The sequence below is a fragment of the Echeneis naucrates genome, chromosome 8 (genome assembly GCF_900963305.1).
Source record: "Echeneis naucrates chromosome 8, fEcheNa1.1, whole genome shotgun sequence".
Classification (NCBI taxonomy): domain Eukaryota; kingdom Metazoa; phylum Chordata; class Actinopteri; order Carangiformes; family Echeneidae; genus Echeneis; species Echeneis naucrates.
In genome coordinates this window covers 6,535,368-6,554,079 of record NC_042518.1, presented here as the reverse complement: position 1 = coordinate 6,554,079, position 18,712 = coordinate 6,535,368, and the positions used below count along the sequence as shown (strand labels likewise).

Genomic DNA, 18,712 nt, shown 5'->3' with positions numbered 1-18,712 from the left:
AAAACATCTAACAGCAAAACTCTCATCAGATGGGTTCCTATGAAACGAGGGGCCACTCAGTTCAGGCGTCATTGATGTGAAAAAGCTAGGGAAACATTTCCCAAGAGAACAGGAGTCATTTGACACCTTCACACACACACACACACATCTTGCTATCCTATGTGGAAGTTTTGGTACTCCCCTCGGGCAAGACAGAGAGGGAGTTAAAAAAACACACAAAGGAAACATTTAGTTTCTCTGTGGCCACCACCCACATCTTTCACATGAGCAGCACAAGATGATCATACGAGAGATGCTGTATCACGATTCTGTGGTTGCTGCTGTTTGCTGTGTCTTTTACTGAAACATAATTTTCAGTACACTGACATTTTCATTTCAGTTTTTTCCCCCATATGTCACATCTTCCAGTGCCCCGATTTAAGATTGTCATTCCGTCTTCCCTTCCCCTTAAGGAAATTGCTGTACATTGAGACATGTTGATAAATACTATTCAATCGACAGAAAAGGTACAGTGAAATGCAAAGAGCAGCAAGTGCTGCACTTAGTATAATGTACCCAGTGACTCATGGTGCTACTATCCATCATGTTTCTCTGTTATGAAAGACCTTGGACAGCTGCAAGGAATGCTGTCGGGGGTCAGCCAGGCAGCCTTACACTCCGCTTGCCAATGCATGACACCATCTTGGCCCAGAGACATCAGCCGCTGCCATGGTTTTCGATCACCACATCCCCTGTCTCTTCTAAATGAAGATCTTTTTCTCTGGAAAGATGATGTTCCCAGTAGGGTAGCAACTCTGGGAGAAAGAAACAGGCTAATAGTGTCGGATCAAACAAATGACTGAATGACTGGCTTGCATTGCAGGCACACATTGTTTGCCTGGGAGTCAGTGTCTTAAAGAAGGAACTTTTAAGGGTGAAGGGGGAAAAAAATCTGGTATAATGGCTGTCTTACCGTATTAACATATGCCAGAAAGTAAAAGAGTGGCTCCAGGGAGACGGTGATGTGGGAAATGGGATCGAAGAGAAGTTTGTGTCTTTGCGGGCTCTGAGTTGGAAAGTGATTGTTTGTACAAAGCAATCAGCCAGGGGTTTTTTGTTTTGTTTTGTTTTGTTTTTTTAAGACAAAAGAGCAACTATGCCATTACACAAAATCACACGAGGATACCGTGGTGAATTTACTAAATTTCAGTGTTAATTTTATTTATATATACATACAGCGACCGAGTTTTCTCATTACACTACACTGAGGGATCTGTTTATATCTGGTACTATAAAAATGTATGTTAGGTTTCACATGTTCCTGTGTAATATCCATTTAAGGACATGTGTGCATCATGAACAGAGCAGTTTTTCTTCAGGAAATAGAGGCTTCAAAACTCCAACGGGTGATTTCAAAACTCAGAGCAGAAAACTAGTAAAATCCATTTGTTACTCTTATCAGTTTCAACAACATTTTAGCATTGGTCTAAACCTGAATTAGAGTAGTCTGTTTAAATCAGTAAAAAAAAGTAGCATATCAGAAAGAGGGGGCTGAAAGACAAGCCTTTGACTGAAGTGTTTCAAGAGAAGGGGCCTTAGTTTGGGGAAGTGCACTCTTTTCCACATTGTATGAGTGAGTATAATGATGGTTTATTTTAACTCCATATTAGGAGAAAAACAGGGTTGGATTAGACGCACACAGCCTTGTGTGTTGGTATATGTATATATACGGTCTGTTGGTGAATGCAGAACTTGACAGTCTGTGGTGGGTGTAGCAGGTTTTCAATACTAACGTGCCCAGTGTGCATTAGGAGAAGGGGTTATTTCGTATCTTGCCAGCTATGTCTGGGTAATTGGCTAAAACAAATCTATATTTACAGCCTGTTCTGTTGTGTGTTTGTGTGTTGTTGTTTTTTTTTTTTGTCTCCCTAGGAACACGACTCTTAATCTGTAGGAATGCAGGTGCTGCCATCAAAGTATGTGTGTGTTTGTGCGTTTGTGTGTCCTCAAACCCTGCACTGGTGTATAATTACACTTCCTGTGAAGCTGAAGACAGCTTTTCCATCTCCTCTTTAATCAAACAAACATCCATTCTCCATAAGAATAGTAATTGGCCAAAGTAATTAGCTTGCACTCGGGTTTTAAGGCCGACATGATAGCTGCATATAAATATATATTGATACTTGAAAACCTGTTGATGTTTTTTTAAAGATGGAACATTCTCAAATATTGGTTCATTAGCTTGGTAATCAATCATATATAGGTTTACTGTCATGTCAGAGTTTTCCATTGATTCTGCAGATGTGTGTTGACATTATCGTCATTTGATTAACTTTTGCCAAAACAGTTATAGTGTGATTATGGGGTATAACATCCCCAGTTCTTTCAACATTTGTCGTTTTGAGAAAGAACAATTGTTTCCATTGCCTCTGCTCAGTCCTTACCATGAAAGAAAGCTTGAAACATGACGCGATTCCACCTAAAAGTGTAGTGTGAAGTGTCTCAGGTCTGTGTGTGAAGAATGACCGGGATGTGATGAATGCAGAGGCTACAGAGGAGATGAGAGGGTCAGGCCAGGTAATAAGGGTTGTAAATAATCCTGGCAGTTTAGCAGAGGGACCTTCAGATGGCCCAGAGGCCACCTCGATGTCAAGATATAAACATAGTCCCCGCCTTCTTGTTCCCTCTCTCGATGACAGATAAATGCCCAGCTTCTCTTTGAGGTAATTGTTTTTCCTCTTGCACATTGTTTGAACTCCTGTCAAATACATGTGCTCTCTTCCTCAGCCCCATATGATCTCTGCTAAAGTTTATGATTGATAGAAGCTGGAAGTTTTTCTTTTCTGCTGAAGAAGGAAGGTTATTTGGAGGAAGTGGGTGTGTCCTGCTGCTTTGCATGGTGGGTCACATGACAGGCCGGGGTGGGAGGGGCAGACAGGGAGCTTGCAGAGAGCCACAGCAGAGTTTGGCCTCTCACTGGAACGCTGCACTTCGGCAGGGGACGACTCAGACACACATACACAAAACCCACACACGGTGAGTGTTTTTGCATATTGGGAGAGTGCATGTGGGTATGTGTGTCTTTGCAAGGGAGCAGTTGTAAGTATGGGGAGTAGATGTTTTTTCTTTCATTGCATTTTTCGCTGGATGTCTCCCTTCTGCCCTGAAGGAAGAGATTTGATCAGCTATCTTGACATACTCGATAAATATCTCTGCATGCCTTCCATAATTGACTAAGAAGCTCAGCTATTAAACATTGTCCAAACATTCATGTTGTTTAAGGATATATCATACCAGGTTTAGTTTCTTTTGACTTGATGAATAGGGGTGAATATCACAAAAGTTTTGAATTTATTTAGTAATTATTAGCATTTTCTTCATTTACCTTTGTGTGCTTGTGTATATGTACCTGTTTTCTTTTCCACAAGTACTTTTTTCATTCCCCGCTGTCTTTAATCTAAGTGTTTTGTGTGCCTGTGGCAAGCTTTGTAATCAATCTGCCTTTGCATAACACACGCACACACACACGTTTACAGAAGGCTGTTCCATCACGTTTTAGGTTGTACTCTGTTTTTCATGTTTCCCTCCTCCTGATATTGTCCAAGCACTTTACATGTTCAGCTGCTTCTGACATGGATCCATCACCAGATCAGCAACGAGGCCTCAGAGGTGTTTGAGTGTGTGCGCACGCGTGTGCACACAGTTAAATGAGAGGTTAGGTCCCCATGTGGTTGCTGGACTTAGTTTAGCCTGCTTTGGAATGGACAATAGACGAATCCAGTAGTCTTTATTCCTTTCCAATCAGAAAAGCTTAGGTATGAAATTTGATCAGAATCGAAGTGTTTTCATCCCTGCTTTGTTCAGTGTAATCAGTTTTGTTGACCCTCACCAGGTCTGTGATGTTTTCAGCTCTGCTCTCCTGATCAGTCACTCTGTGTTTAGGCAGGTGGAACATTTTTGGGTGAATTCTTGGTTAAGTTGTGATGTGGCAGCTGCCCCTGAGCAGTGTATCATCCTGGCTTTGCTGTCTCAGGTTGAGCTGGGAATACAAGGCATAACTCTGTGACAATATCAAGCAGATGGAAAACAGCAACCCCCCTTCACCTTTCCAGAGTTACCAGCCTCTGGTTTGCCTCACCAGCGCCAACAAACACACACACACACACACACAGTTTAACACACAAAACTGTTGAAAGGAGCTCTGTTGTGGCCCCTGTGCAATGCCAACCGAGAACAGACAGTTGCCTTTCACCAGCATTTCATGGAGACGCTGAAAAGGTCACCATTACCTTCTGTATCTTGTGTTGCTTTGTGTCAGTAGATGTTGTGAGCCACCCAATAAGTCACAGCTGTAAGATTATGTATCTGTGGGGGAATTCGGAATCATGGCTTTGAAATGTAAAATATTTCATGAATGTAACCATCGCTCTAAAGCGAAATTGATAAGGTTTCATATCTCTAAGTAAACATGCTGTACGTTCTGTAACAGCTGGTTTATGAATGCATGTTTGATGTTTTTTCATACTTAGAAAAGAGAGTTGGAAAACTTAAGTCAAAATTTGGCACACATTTTTATTCAGTTGCTTTGAGACATTCAGGAAAACAACATTTTCTCTCTTTTTTCATTAAAATGTTTAATGCATATCCAATACAAAATTCTCAACATTCCCACGTACCTGTGTGTATTTTTTGAGATACAACAATGACTATGATAGAATATGAAGGGATAAAAGTTTCTATCATGTTCTGCTGTGTGAAGTGACTGAAATAAAACAATCACACAACGCTCATATGGGAACCCAGCAAATTATCAGTGGTGAGGTCTTCTAAGGCACTGTCTGCTTTTGTACTCTGGAACTTTGTATATGGGTCAGTCACAGCCCATAAATACTCCTGGAGGCCTGGAGAGGACCAGAGTGATGGGCTTTATATCGCTCTCACTCACACACACACACACACAAAGGGCCAAAGGTACCCTGCTGGTGACGTTGTGGATAGAATAATGGATGTGTGTTTATTCATCTGAACATGCAGTGAAATATTTTATCTGTGGCTTTAGCAACATGAAGCCTTTCTATCTTAACACTGAGAGGAAGCTTCCCTGTCCTGATCTGATGGGATCACAGGCACCTTTAGTTAGTTAAATTGAGAGTTAATGTGTCATAACCAGTATTGTGTGTTAGCGCATATCTGCTATTAATGTCGCTGACTTTAGTAACAACAGCAGCATTTAAATATCCAGGAGGTGCTCAATGAAACATAACTACACCCCTGCCGTGACTCCTTGAATGTTAATGGACGTGCATACATTGCAAGGAGAAGTGTCTGTTTAAATTACTGGTGTTTGTCCATATAGTTTATGATTTGTTTTATGTTTTCTGGCTGGTGTCCCCTTAGAGAGGCATGTGTGAAGACAGAGGTCAGATTCCTCAGCTGCCTGGCCCTGCCGACCCACGCTTTTTGTGGTTCACCCGTTTCACTGATACACTTTGACCCGCTCACAAAGATAAAGAACTACGTCGTCCAGCTACCACCACCAGGCTAATTACTTCAACAACTCCTCAAGGAGCAGCTAGCAGAATAGCTTCCTAAATTATTTTTGGGCCTCTTTGCAAAGAGCCACAGAAAACGGGCAACTGCCTGATTCATTAAGTTATGTCAACACACACTGGGGTTAATGTTTCCCAGTTGCTTTGGGCTAGAATATTGTTTCACCAGGCTTAAAACTTAGTCAATTGCACAATGTTGTAATGTGGTAGAATTGCTTTTTGTAATTATAGATGCTCTGCTCCAAATGAATCACATCACATTGGTTACTCAGTCTATAAGGTTAATTGCTCCAGGTTGACAATGTGTAGCTTCACTGTGAGTTGCACCTTTTCAGAAGCAATTGAAGAACTTAGAAAGACAACAGATCTCTTGTGCACCACCACACAATGGAGACCAAACACATTCCTCTGGGTGTCTAGACAACCTGTGGGTTCTACTGCTATTACTGCAATTTACAAAAATATTCTCAACAAAGTAACACTAGCTGCTGAAGCTGCTTGTACTGACATGGATATAATTTGGGCTTAGATTCAAGCTGCCAAGACTGTAGGGTGTTGTGGATGGACTAGCACTGGAGACAAATAGTTCATCATGCTGTTCGTATCATAGATGCCTGCATACAAAATACTGTATAATGTGTCCAAGATGTACAACACAAAAATAATCTTATTCATATGACACTCAAACAGCTACAGTCTGCACACACGCATATATTAACAATGTCCAATGCCAGGTGAAATGATGGGCAAATTGGACCGTACAAGGGGTCAAAAGGCACTTTTCCCCAGAGAGCTGAATGATGAGGACTCTGGGAACTGGGCTTTGCTGCACAAACACTCCGACTTTAATAGCACAACAGACCGTATTTGCACAGCCACCACCCCAATTTCCCCCTTTTATTAAGTGATTCACTGTCAAAGGGTGGGAAAAGTGTTTGCGTGTGTGTGTGTGTGTGTGCGCATGCATATGTACACATGTGTTTATGTCTGTCCCCTGGGTCCGTTACAAACCCATGTGGTCTGGGGTATCTAATTGCTTCATTGCTGGAGGGCTCCTTGTAACCCCCAGTTAAAAGTAATTTAATGGCCACATGCACTTTATTCTCAGTGAACAAGTTTCTCAGTTGTGCTTGTACCATCTCTTCATCTTATGGGAAACCAACTGTTTAAATAGAAGTCATTGGAAAGGCCTCCCAGATCGGAATTAGAATTTTATCACCGTAAATAAGCTTTGAAACAGCACACACAGTTGTGACGAAAAATTTTGTCATCATCAAAATGGATCTCGTCATGTTAAAACAAGACTTGACTGTAAACCTTTGTCCTGTCTGGGAATGTAAATAAAGGACAGAAAAAGCAGATGTTTTTGAAGTGACCATAAAAAGATTTTAGGCCAGAACAAAGATGCAAATGGTCCATTTAGTGGATTAGTGCTCTAATAACTGTTTGACATGAAGCTCCAAACAAGCAGTAAAGTTACTTGACTAAAATACAAGCCCACTTGGAGGGATTGTGCATGGTGGTGAACACGTGTGTTTATTATATGAAAATTATGTTAAATTCTTGCAAGAATTTTCTCATTGTAGTCATAATTGAGAACACTCAATGTTTGTAGCTACGTACATGCATACAATTCACATCTATCTTTTTGCAAACTGAATGCATTATATATTAATTAGGCCTTACTTGTTTGCAAAAGTCTATATGACAATAATGTATGCTTACCTCCTGTTTCTCCTTTTCAGGTACACCACTACACGTTTGTTTATTTACTGTCCTCTTTAAAGAAATCTGGCATTGTAGTTGATTTGAAAATGATGGTTGTGGTTGGTAGTTGCGTATCACTAACTTCAGTATCAGTAAGAGGACTAAAGGGGATATAAAAGTAACATATCCCTAATAATGTCTGTAATGAAATTTAAAAAAAAAAACAAAACAAGCATAACATTAATTCTGAAGAGAATGCTTGTTGCTTTGAATATCGTGTGTTGCAGTTCTCAGTCACACTGACAAATCCTGAAACAAACAGTTCTTATGGATTCCTCTCTTGTGACTCAAAGCTGTTTTACAGGGGGTCAGCCCACTAGTTTGGAGATTAACCCCAGCACAGCTCTTTTGAAACCTAAACTGGGAAGATGACCTGTTCACCACGCTGTCAAGACTCTACTTTCCTTCTGTCTTCCTCATTCTTTTCTACCTCCTTCTCTTAACTGTTGTTTTTTTTTTTTCTTTCTACATTGACTTCATGCGTTTTTCTCCTCCCGGCTCACTTCCAAAATGTTTTGTGGCAAAGGAGACTGTTGGCCATATTTACAAAAAGTAGAGTAATGTGATACTGTTGGAAGCAAGAAAGAAAAAATAATTCTTTAGTGCCTATAATTGAAAACAGCATCACTGCAAGCGCAATGAGTCATTCTTTGCTTTCCAATGTCTAAAATAAATTATGCTTTCAAAGCAAACATAGCAATGCCATCCCGTAGCTGGACCTGATACAGGGGAAAACCTTGTAGGAAGTAGAGCTGAAGGACAGTTAACTCTTAAATTGATGATGCATTCTGGAAATGCAGCGTGTGTGCTGACTGGCAATGAATTCAATTATTCACTCTCAGGCATAAATGTATTTGGAAGAAATCGCAACATTCGGCTGAAGAACCGTGTCAAACATGTTCACATACCTGATGTTCTTACTGAACATGGTTGGTTACACCCTTGTTTGACGGCGCATGAACTGGTAATTTTTCAGTCAGGCCAGTGTTTGGTAGGTTTGGGGTGACAGCCACACGAGGTTCAACCACAAGGTCCAGATGTTTTTGACAATTACAGGTTCACATTCCAACTGGTCAGTAAACACCTGTTTGGAAGGACATCTTAGAAAAACAGAAGCCACTGAATGTCCCTGTCTGATCAACGGTCTGTGTATCCAGATGTTTAATAGTAGGCAACATCGGAAACTTGTCTGGTTTTATTCACTCTGAGGAGAACAGAGATGACACAGTACAGGTCTGTGATATCAACACGACTACACAGTTAGCTTTGTGCTTCCCTGAAATGGATGGCACAGGACTGATGCACTTTACTACCTGTTTTCATTGTTCAATACTTCTGGGTTTCCCACAGTAGCGGTCCAGTTTGTGCGTTTGCTTAACTGTTTACAGTGTTTGATGCTACTTTGAGTTGTGCAAATGGGCGGCATCGTTGCATATTCGTGAATGACAGTTAATGAATCTCTGAAGCTTGCTTGCTCCTGTCTGGGAAAACAGCTAGTTAAGATGCGAGAAACGACTCGACAACACCCTGTCTTTTGGTGGCTTTACACATACACCAGGAGATCAGTGTTTGTTTGCTATGTGTTACACAAAGCAGACAGCTTGTTATTACAATAGATGAGGGCTGCATTGTTCTCTGAAGACTGTTAAGGAAAAAAAGCAAAGGGGCCTGCGTTTGAGGACAAGACCTCGTATGATGCAGTTTACACACAAAGCTTTCAAATGACTGAACTGAGATCACGTAAACTTGGTAATGACCAAAGGTCTCATGAGTGCACTTTTTCATGTGCTTTATTACTATGGCAAATGTTAATTGTCATTTTTTTAAATGAAAAATTACAGATAATTACGTAGTTCACGTAGTCTATTAATTAAGTCTTTGTCTCAGCTCAGGTGCTAAGCAGGTATAGCTGCTGCTGGATGATATTTGAGAACAGACGCTGATACTGTGTTCCACCGATAACTGCTACCGTTGCCTTGTTCACTTACTGTCTGTTTGCTTTGATGCTTTGCTGGTGCCGTCACGCAGGCAAAGTCCTGTTGTTAGCTTGGCACCCCCTGGCCAACGTCTCTGTTTACAACAAATAGGTCACAGAAACATTGATTGAGCATAGAGTGAGAGGGATTGTCATGAACAATGGCAAGAAGGGATAAAATAACAATGGTTGTGTGAGGTGAGATAAGGTTAATCGGAAAGGGGAAGCTTTGTCAAAGGAACTAACAAAGTAATGTGTAAGATAAAAAGCAAATGAGAGAAGGGAGAAGATAAAGGAGTAATTGGGAGTGGAACAAGGGAGACAATGGAAAACTAAGAGATGGAGTGTAGAGGAGAAACCGATGACAGGAGTGAATCAGTATATGGAAGGGAGGAAAGGGTGAGGTTGCAAGAGAAAGATACTAGCTGAGGTATGGGAATGTGGGGGGGGTGGAGGGCAGTGAGTTACACTAAGTTGCTGACTGACTGTTGGAACAGGATGGGGAAGTGGTGAAGGAGGCCAGGAGAGCTACTTCCATAGGTCGGTCTTTATGACACATGCACACAATGGAGCACATTATAAATGCGAGACTTGATGCTGAATATGAACTAGTGCTGAGTTTCCACGTGTGTTATTCTACACTAAATCTGTTTCATCAATCAATGCGAGGCCAGTTTGACGTGCAGCTGTGCCATCCTGTGTTGATTTAATTCCTCAGGTGATCAGCAGAAACTGGCTCATACTCTGGACTTCTTCATGGCAGGACAAGTGTTGTGGTGTAAGATTTGCTAAGTTGGAACCCAATGGCCCTTGAAATCTTAGCAGCCACTGTGGGCTGATATTATTTGCATGTTTTCATTGGGGAAATGTGTCAACTACGTGATCGAAAAGAAGTGTAAGAGGCCATGGCGACCTCCATTAAAATGTACAAACCAAAGCTTGTACTCTGAGTGTGTGTGAGCAGGACTAGCAAGAGTGAGTGTCGGGTTTCAGAATTGGCCTTCTCTCTCTTTTCCACTTGCATCAACAGCACAGTTCGACTGCGCTGTGCAGAGAGGGAGGCCTTGTAAGGGGCGTCAGCTACTAAGACTACTGAACATGCAGACACAGACACAAACACTGTAAATTCTTCACCTTCACTGGCTTAACACATTGTTACATACCTCTACACGTAAAGACCTAAGTTAGTCCATCGAAAGTTGAATAATTAGCTTATGACTGGACGCACATCTGCAGGCATTCCACCGAAGAACATTAAGCTAATCATTAGCAAAACAAACTGCAGGGAAACCTCCTGCCAAGTGTAAAGTACTTATATACTACAGTGTGTGTTTTCCAAGAGTTTTCTGTTGAGTCAAGGCACTAGATTGGCACGAAACCAGAGATCTCCTATTTTTAAAGGTCTGGCTGTGTTATTGCAATGTGTGTGTGGTGTTTTCTAGTCAAACACACTAAATCAACCAAGAATATTTATCAGTACTCATCCTCCTTTAGCAAGAACAGCCAAAGCCCTTAAATTGTACAGTTAACCAATAATTGCCTAGATGTGCTGAGTTCTTGTTGTCTAGGTCTATTCAAATAGCAAACGCAGCTACGATCTCTCCTGCCTGCTTCCATGTCTTATCTAAAGAGCTTGTTTTTGCATATTCTTGCTATTGCTGATCAGACATTTATCTCACTTCTCTCCACCCCCATTCTCCGAATATCCTCCATCCATGTTGAACCTCAGCAGCGTCCATTAACCTTCTCTCTTACGCCCCTTTTTATCTGTCTCTATCAAATCAGAGCCAGAGGCGATTTCCAGCTACAGCAGCAGTGCCATGTCTGAGGCGGTGGTGCCAGATGCTATCATTTCCCCAGCAGCTGTTGGCCTGTATGGAGAGAAGGCCAGTGGTCCTGCGGTGGACTTCAGTTATGTGGGCATTGATGCCATCCTGGAACAGATGAGGAGGAAGGCCATGAAGCAGGGCTTTGAGCTTAACATTATGGTTGTGGGTAAGTATATGAATTAGTGAGTACCGATACATGGCATTGGGCTTTCTTCAATAGGCTGATCAAACTTAATTGCATATTTGGAGTAGTGAATTGGGGGAAGTCGATTTCCCCAGGCAGTTTTGCCTTAAGATGATTTATTTATTTATTTATTTTATTTATTTATTTATTTTTTTTTTAAGTTTATAATCAGGGCTTTACATGTTCATATGTCCATGACAAAGACTTCAGAAAAAATCTAATAGAAATATTTGTCATTGCCCTTGGCTTAAGTGTTCCCCTTGGGGCTAGAGCTTTTCCCAGGATTCTAGGTTGTGGATGACTCCCGCTTCTAAATGGGTAGGATTGATCAAATAAAGAGGATGAATTTCTCCATGGTGATGGACAGAATATGGCTTTATCCTAGGGATGTTGCATAGATGTATTCAAAACCTGGCATTACTGGTCTATGGATATAATAGCTTACTGTACAGTGAAAAGGGGAGATTTTATAATCACAAAAATGATTTTTCCCTTCTTCATTCTCTGAGCTCTGTCATCAAGTATAAATTGTGTTTTACTTTTGGTATCCATCCGTCACTTATCTCAAGTGATCTTACACAATTCTTGTGAGTCCTGTCATTCAGGTTTGATGCAGTTTTCTCTTTAATCAAATTTTGTTAGAACACCAAGGCCTCAAATGTATTTTGATAAGCTGCCAGGCAAAGAACGACTTAAAACTCCTTTTCATTGAGTCCCCATCAGTCTGTGATTAGTCTCCTTTTAAAACAACAGCTAATTACACATGCACACGTACACCGCTATAGTAGACAGGCCACCATAAAACCCACCTCACCTCCCTAATGCATGTCTCTTCTGGATGATGTCGCGCCAGTTGGTCTGCGTTTCATCCTCAAATAAAAAAGGTTGCCTAAGCAGCAGCAGCAGCCTCAGGGCTGAAACTGGGTTGTGCATAGCTCTGCAGGCAGTGGTAAAGAAAACTGAGTGCAGTCTGTCGCCATGTGGTTTCTGCATTTAGGGGAAATTCTATTTCATCACTTAAAAATAGAGATATCAAAATGCTTTATTGGTCAATGGGTTGTTAGCATTTTCAGTAATGTTTTAATTTAATCTCTTTTCTTAGTTACAGTTTTTTGTTTAGTTTTTTTTTTTTTTTTTTGCTAATAGTTTACACTTATCAATGCTTTAAACAAAATATGTGCTGCTGTGGCTACATGCAGGATGGAGCCTGGGACTTCTGGTGCCACATCACCAGTAGGACAGTTGGTGAGAGAATATTGGGCAGTTTGGGGAAACAGCCGTTTCAGAAGCTTTATAGTAGATAAAGTCCAAATTTCACATGTGATGAATTTGTTGTGCATATCAATCTTTGAATGTGACTGGGACTGTGTTTGAGGGTGCCACCAACAATTGTTGACTTTTACCTGAAGAGGAACTGCCCAGTGAGCCCCTTTAATCTCCTCGTCACAGATCTGTGACGAGGAGATTAAAGGTAATATCGAACTGGGACAGTGATAGTCCTATCCATATAGTCATTTGACTGCCAGCTTCTACTCCCAGTCTGTCCTAACCTGATAGATGGCTTTATTGGTCAGTTTTTACATGAAAACAACAAGCAGATAATTCAACTGAAAATTATCCTCAAAGGTAAAATAATAAGAAATGGCCTGTCCCATTAATACCAGAGTGTTGCATTGAATTGTGTCACAACAAACAAGGTTTATATATGTGTGGTCCATCAGTTCACATCTAAAAAAAAACAAACAAACAGACAAACTTGGAACCAGCGTGTCTTTTTGATGGTGTGTTTGTTTTGGGCTCTTACATATTTATGGCAGCGTTTGTGCAGACAGATGCCTGCAGCTCATCACAGCTTCAGGCCATTGACCAACAGCATGGAGTCATGCTGAGTGCAGACGGCTACCTGCAGTGCCAGCAATCTTTTCTCTCTCTCTCTCCTTCTTTTTTTTTTTTTTTTTTTTCATCATTTTGAGATGTGTGTTTGTCAATTTCTGACTGTTTTTACTAACAGGACAGAGCGGCCTGGGAAAGTCTACTCTGATGAACACACTCTTCAAGTCTAAAGTCAGCCGTAAGTCGGTGCTGGCCACAGCCCAGGAGAAGATTCCCAAAACAATCGAAATCAAGTCTATCAGTCACGGTATGGTCATTTTGGTCCCCTCAGTCCTTGCTTAGGTCCTACAGACCAGTTAATAATAAGGGACAGCCCTTATTATTAACTGTTATTTTTCTAGGTCTGTAGGTCTGTTAGCTGAACTATGCTATCTCAGTCACTAGTTAATGTTACTATATTTTTGCTTTTCTCTCTTTCACAGACTATATCATCTGTCAGCTCACGTAGTCTTTCCAAAGAGTTATCTTATTTTTCTTTCACTCTGTTTAACTTCCTTTTTTAAATCTAATTTTCTTTAATTGCAGTCTGCCATTAGCGCTCAAGCTGTTGTGAAATGTATTCTTAACTTTTCAGAACAAACAGTCCCAAAGCTGTCAGTTGTTACTTTGACCACCAAGTTTTTTTCCCCTTAAATCACTTTCTGAATAAATTAAATTTACAACTCCTAGTTCGGTAGTTGTATATAAAGTGCTGGAAATAACTGATCTTGGGGTGTTTGTTGTTGTTTGGCAGACATTGAGGAGAAGGGAGTGAGAATGAAGCTGACTGTCATTGACACACCAGGATTTGGAGATCAGATCAACAATGAGAACTGGTATAGTAAAATCCTACCACCACAGCTTTCACTATGTCAGCTGTGACATTTGAACTGTCTAATCAGAAGTCCCCCGCTTTTACCTTTTTGCCTTTCCTGTTGCTGTTTTGTTGTTTTGTATCCTCATCTTCCTCCTCTCACACTCCTCCCTTCTTTTCCCTCCTTCTACCCATTTCCTCCTTCCCTTCCTTTTTGACCTCAATGCTGTTTGTGTCTTTCCTCTTTTATCTCACCATCTGATTCCATTCCTGTTGTGATCTAGCTGGCAGCCCATCATGAAGTTCATTAACGACCAGTACGAGGCGTACCTGCAGGAGGAGATCAACATCAACAGGAAGAAGCGGATCCCTGACTCCAGAGTTCACTGCTGCATATACTTCATCCCCCCGACCGGACACTGGTGAGGTCAAGTTCCAATACTCTACTATACCTAATATACCTATACTTAGACATGTGGTACATGAAAGTGTGCATAAACAAAAAAAAACAAAACGAAACAAAAAAATAATAATAATTTGTTTGTTTGTTTGGGACAGCTGATAGCACAGTAACACTAAATTGGTGCTGCCGTCTATCACCCTTGGATGAGGAAAAAACTCAAGATAAGCACAAGTAAAAGAAGTTAATCTAATATAAATGCTGGAAACAGAAGAAACAAGGTTGTACAAAAGGTTGTACAAAATCCAAACTGTTTAAATGGCACTTTGCTAGGCTAACTGTTTCCACTTGTTTCCAGTTTCTTTTGTTAAGATGGTTAGCTGCAGGTAGTTATTTCATGTTTAGGTCACAGACTTTTGAGTTGCATCAGTTCTTTCAGTGCTCCACAAAAGTAAGTGTATTTCCCCAAATAATAGTTTCATCAATCAAGTCATTAAACAAAAGCGCTGAGGTGACCTTACTTTTTATTTATATGACCGTACACCAAAACTTGAACAGCTTCTTTTGTTACAAACAAATCATTTACACGACCCACACACATCAACATGCGCGTGCACACACTCAAACAATCTACCACTGGAAAGATGGCCTGCTCTCTCCATTCCCTGAAGCAGCACAGCGTCCCCAGTTCCTTTCCCTGGATCTCTTACAGACACATCTGTCTCTGATTGAGCTGCATAAACTTCCCTCCCTCTCTACATTGTCCTCATGCAGGCCCTCACTGCTGGGAGGTCAGGGGGTTGGGGTGTCCTAGCAGACGAAATTACAGGAACAGTACCTACAGTCTTGTATAGCCATCAGGTAGATTTAGCATCAATTTTACAGCTTTAACATTTGTGTAATTCTGGTGAGTTCAGCAGCAGGTCTTGGGAAAATGTTGAAAGCAGCTGTGGATCCGCAGCCTTCTTTGAGCACACACACTTAATCACAAAGTGCCATTCAAATGCTGCACCTCTATTTTTTTTTTTGTGTGTGTCATGATCTGTCTTTACTCAGGCAGGGGGCTGGTGTGAAATAGCCCCCTGTCTCTGTGCGCCATCGGCAACGTTTAATGTTGATCCAGCAGTGTAGATGTCACATGGTGTGGCCAGCAGCTGCTCAGGGTTTTTCTTTAAAAGGCCTAATGGGACAGAGGCAGGAAGGACGAGAGAGACAGAGAGTCTGTGTGGGTGTCTTCATGCATTCAATCAATTTTGCACTTCTCTCTCTGAGTGTGCTCTTAGAAGACAGTAAAAGGTTCCTTGCGGACCGTTCTTTGTCAAAGCACAGGGCTGAATCAGGCCAGGGTTCAGTGCCCACATACAGATGCTTTTTATTTAATTCCAGGAAAGCCCTAATCTCCTCAGACTGATCACACGTTTTTCCAGTCTCATCAAGGAGCTGCTTGGTATGTTTTACAGTGCGTGATAAGCTGATGGCTAGACGGTCATTTGCAAATATGTGGCAATGGTTCTTCTATTCTTCCATTCAGGCTATTGTTGGGAACACCTGCCCTCTGGTGGAAGAGTTTTGTGTCGCAATTTCACGTCCATGCATCACATTTCTGTAGTTAATGTCTGCTTTTCCAACCTCTCTCCCAGTCTGCGACCTCTTGATGTAGAATTCATGAGGCGTCTCAGTAAAGTGGTCAACATCGTACCAGTCATTGCCAAGGCAGATACACTCACCCTGGAGGAGAGGGATTTCTTCAAAAAGAAGGTAACTTCTGTCTCTTCCTAGGTTTTTTTTTTTTTTTTTTTTGTTGTTGTTGTTTTTTCTGCTGCCCCCCTTTTTAGACCTGTTAAATCCACATGTATGATCTTTTGATGAGCTTTTTATTTACATTGTCTGTGTGCGTATGTGTGTTTGGGAGGTATGCACATGCACAGTAGGCTTGGTGCATGCACAGGTATCTGTCATGAGGTTTTAAGCCGGATTCATACAGAAAGTGATTCATGGCATTGAAGTGTCATGCATTACATATACATTTCTTTTTCTTTTTTTCTTTTCCATTTGTCTTTACACTTTCATTTAAACACAGCTGTCTAAGAACTCCAATAATTGAAGGTCTTAATTGTATCCCTTAAGAACTATTCTTTATTAACGTTTTGTACTCTGTATCAGATCAGGGAAGAACTGCGAGCCAACGGGATTGACGTGTACCCTCAGAAGGAATTTGACGAGGATGCAGAGGATAGAATGATTAATGAGAAGATTAGGGTGAGAGGACTAACATACATACATATATATGTGGTTCAGTGTTCTTTATCTCAAGAGCCATCAGCCTAAATTACTTTCAGTCCCATTTTTGTATACATTTGAATGTTCTGTAAATCTTTTGTCTCTTCTATTGCTGAGCAGGAGATGATCCCATTTGCTGTGGTGGGCAGTGACCAGGAGTACCAGGTCAATGGCAGGAGGCTGCTGGGGAGGAAGACCAAGTGGGGAACTATTGAAGGTGCAGCCCTTTCCCCCATCATACCTCCCATTTATACCTTAGTTCTTAAGTTCAAATATTTTTTTAGATGGTGTTTAAGGTTTCAGGATAAAATCATCAGTTTGCAGATAACTGACCTGGGGGTGTCCTTTCGTAACATTTGGCTAACTAATTGACGAAGTTCAACTGAGTGCTTTACAGCCAGTTCTGTAGTAAGTTTGATTAACCTTGCTTCACCTTGCATCTCTGGAGTCTCCATTATAATAAGAGCAGAACCGGAAGTGGCTTTGAAGAGGAGACAGAGATAAGTCAGTCACTATGATAATCATTATTATCATTACTAATAGCTGGCTTTTAAAAAAAATAGCTCTAGGTATTCAGTTGATCAGTTCAGCCATGTGCTTTGTTAGCATACATTTTTACTGCAGGGTTCATCATTCAATATTTAATTATGTGATCCACTCTAGACAGGCAGCACCACCCCTCTTATCAAGTGTCTCATAAAGGGAGTTTCATTTCCTGTGGAGCGCTCTTTGCAGATGTGCACAAACACGTGTCTGGCAGGAATTTTTTGAGCACTTGGTTTTATCTCATCATAGTGACTCTTAAATAGAAGAAGTTGGCAACAGAGAAATTAGGCAGGACGTGCTAATTGATTGAGACATACATCACTGACTACACCTAGTGGACTCTTCTGGAAACACACCAGCAACCAGTCACAATTCACAGCTGCCATATCGTTTGTTTGGGCTAAGCCTCATGCTGCCTGTCTGTTTGTTTCTCTCTCTCTCCTGTTATTAGTTGAGAACATAGCCCACTGTGAGTTTGCCTATTTAAGAGATCTCCTCATCAGGTGAGTGCATTTATTGATTATTATCATTATGCATAATTAACTTCTGGACAACATTTCCAGTTCATTGTTGATTTCCTGTCTGTGTGCACTGGAAGTCTCCAACTTTTGACATCACACTTATTTAAGTTAAATAGTGTATACAACAATGGATAGTGTGACAACAGTCTTCCTGTGCCATACTTGCATCATTTCAATGGATTTTTTGAGTGAAGGGATATCTTAAATATTTATGTGAAATGTGAAAGTTTGTCATACTTCTAAACTTTCTTTATATGTCTATATCTGCATATGTCTGTTTCATCCCAGGACCCATATGCAGAACATTAAGGACATCACCAGCAGCATCCACTATGAAATGTACCGTGTGAGGCGCCTCAATGAAAATAACACAGTGGTGGCTCATGCCAACGGTATCCCAGAACATCATCTTGCCGCCCATGAGATGTAAATCCCACCTGCCTCGATATAGTTGACCTTTACTGGGTGTAACTCATTTGCAAAGAGACTTTGCCCTTTCCTGACAACCTCCCCTCTCCAGCCCTCCACTCCAGTCCCCGTCTCACAGGTGGGATAGAAACTTAAAGGCTTGCCAGAGACTTTATTTTCATTATTTTTTTGGCGGCTTGATGGACATTTCATGTCAGTTTATTGACTCATTAACAAACATTATCCTCTCACAAATTCTGACAGAGAGTGAAGAGAAGTTTGTTTCCTCGTAATGGGCTGCAGCTTGATTTTTTTTTTTTTTTACCTGCTTCCAGATCTTACAGTTAACCTTTTGTGGGTTTTTTTTTTTTTTTCCTTGTGGTGCCAAATTCAGCATCTGCCAAACATATTCCAGACATGTTTCACTCTGCCTTATTCAGCAACATGTTATTCTTGTTAAATATTTTAGCAGTGTTTCATGATGCCCAGTTTTCTGCCTTGATGCACGCAGCTGTATCGAAGTGTGTAACGTTCAGTATTGCACTTGATCACCAAATGTGTCATTAACAGCATGTTGGAGAGGGCCGG

At 41.0% G+C, this 18,712-nt stretch overlaps 1 protein-coding gene across 5 annotated transcripts in view; it reads left to right on the top strand.

The window, feature by feature from the left end:
* The window catches only part of septin9a (septin 9a), a 56,349-nt gene extending 37,981 nt beyond the window's left edge, over positions 1–18,368 (top strand). For 3 of the 5 annotated variants that reach the window (XM_029507596.1, XM_029507599.1, XM_029507598.1), the window contains 9 exons: positions 11,056–11,265; positions 13,295–13,423; positions 13,910–13,991; positions 14,254–14,391; positions 16,010–16,127; positions 16,533–16,628; positions 16,770–16,866; positions 17,647–17,698; positions 18,005–18,368. In XM_029507596.1, coding sequence (XP_029363456.1) covers positions 11,056–11,265; positions 13,295–13,423; positions 13,910–13,991; positions 14,254–14,391; positions 16,010–16,127; positions 16,533–16,628; positions 16,770–16,866; positions 17,647–17,698; positions 18,005–18,146 — 1,064 coding nt within the window. In that variant the 3' untranslated portion in view covers positions 18,147–18,368. Of the gene's footprint in view, positions 1–2,928; positions 3,016–11,055; positions 11,266–13,294; positions 13,424–13,909; positions 13,992–14,253; positions 14,392–16,009; positions 16,128–16,532; positions 16,629–16,766; positions 16,867–17,646; positions 17,699–18,004 lie in introns of those variants that run through there. The other 2 variants (XM_029507601.1, XM_029507597.1) reach the window with 2 other exon arrangements.
* The last annotated feature ends 344 nt before the right edge of the window (positions 18,369–18,712 follow it).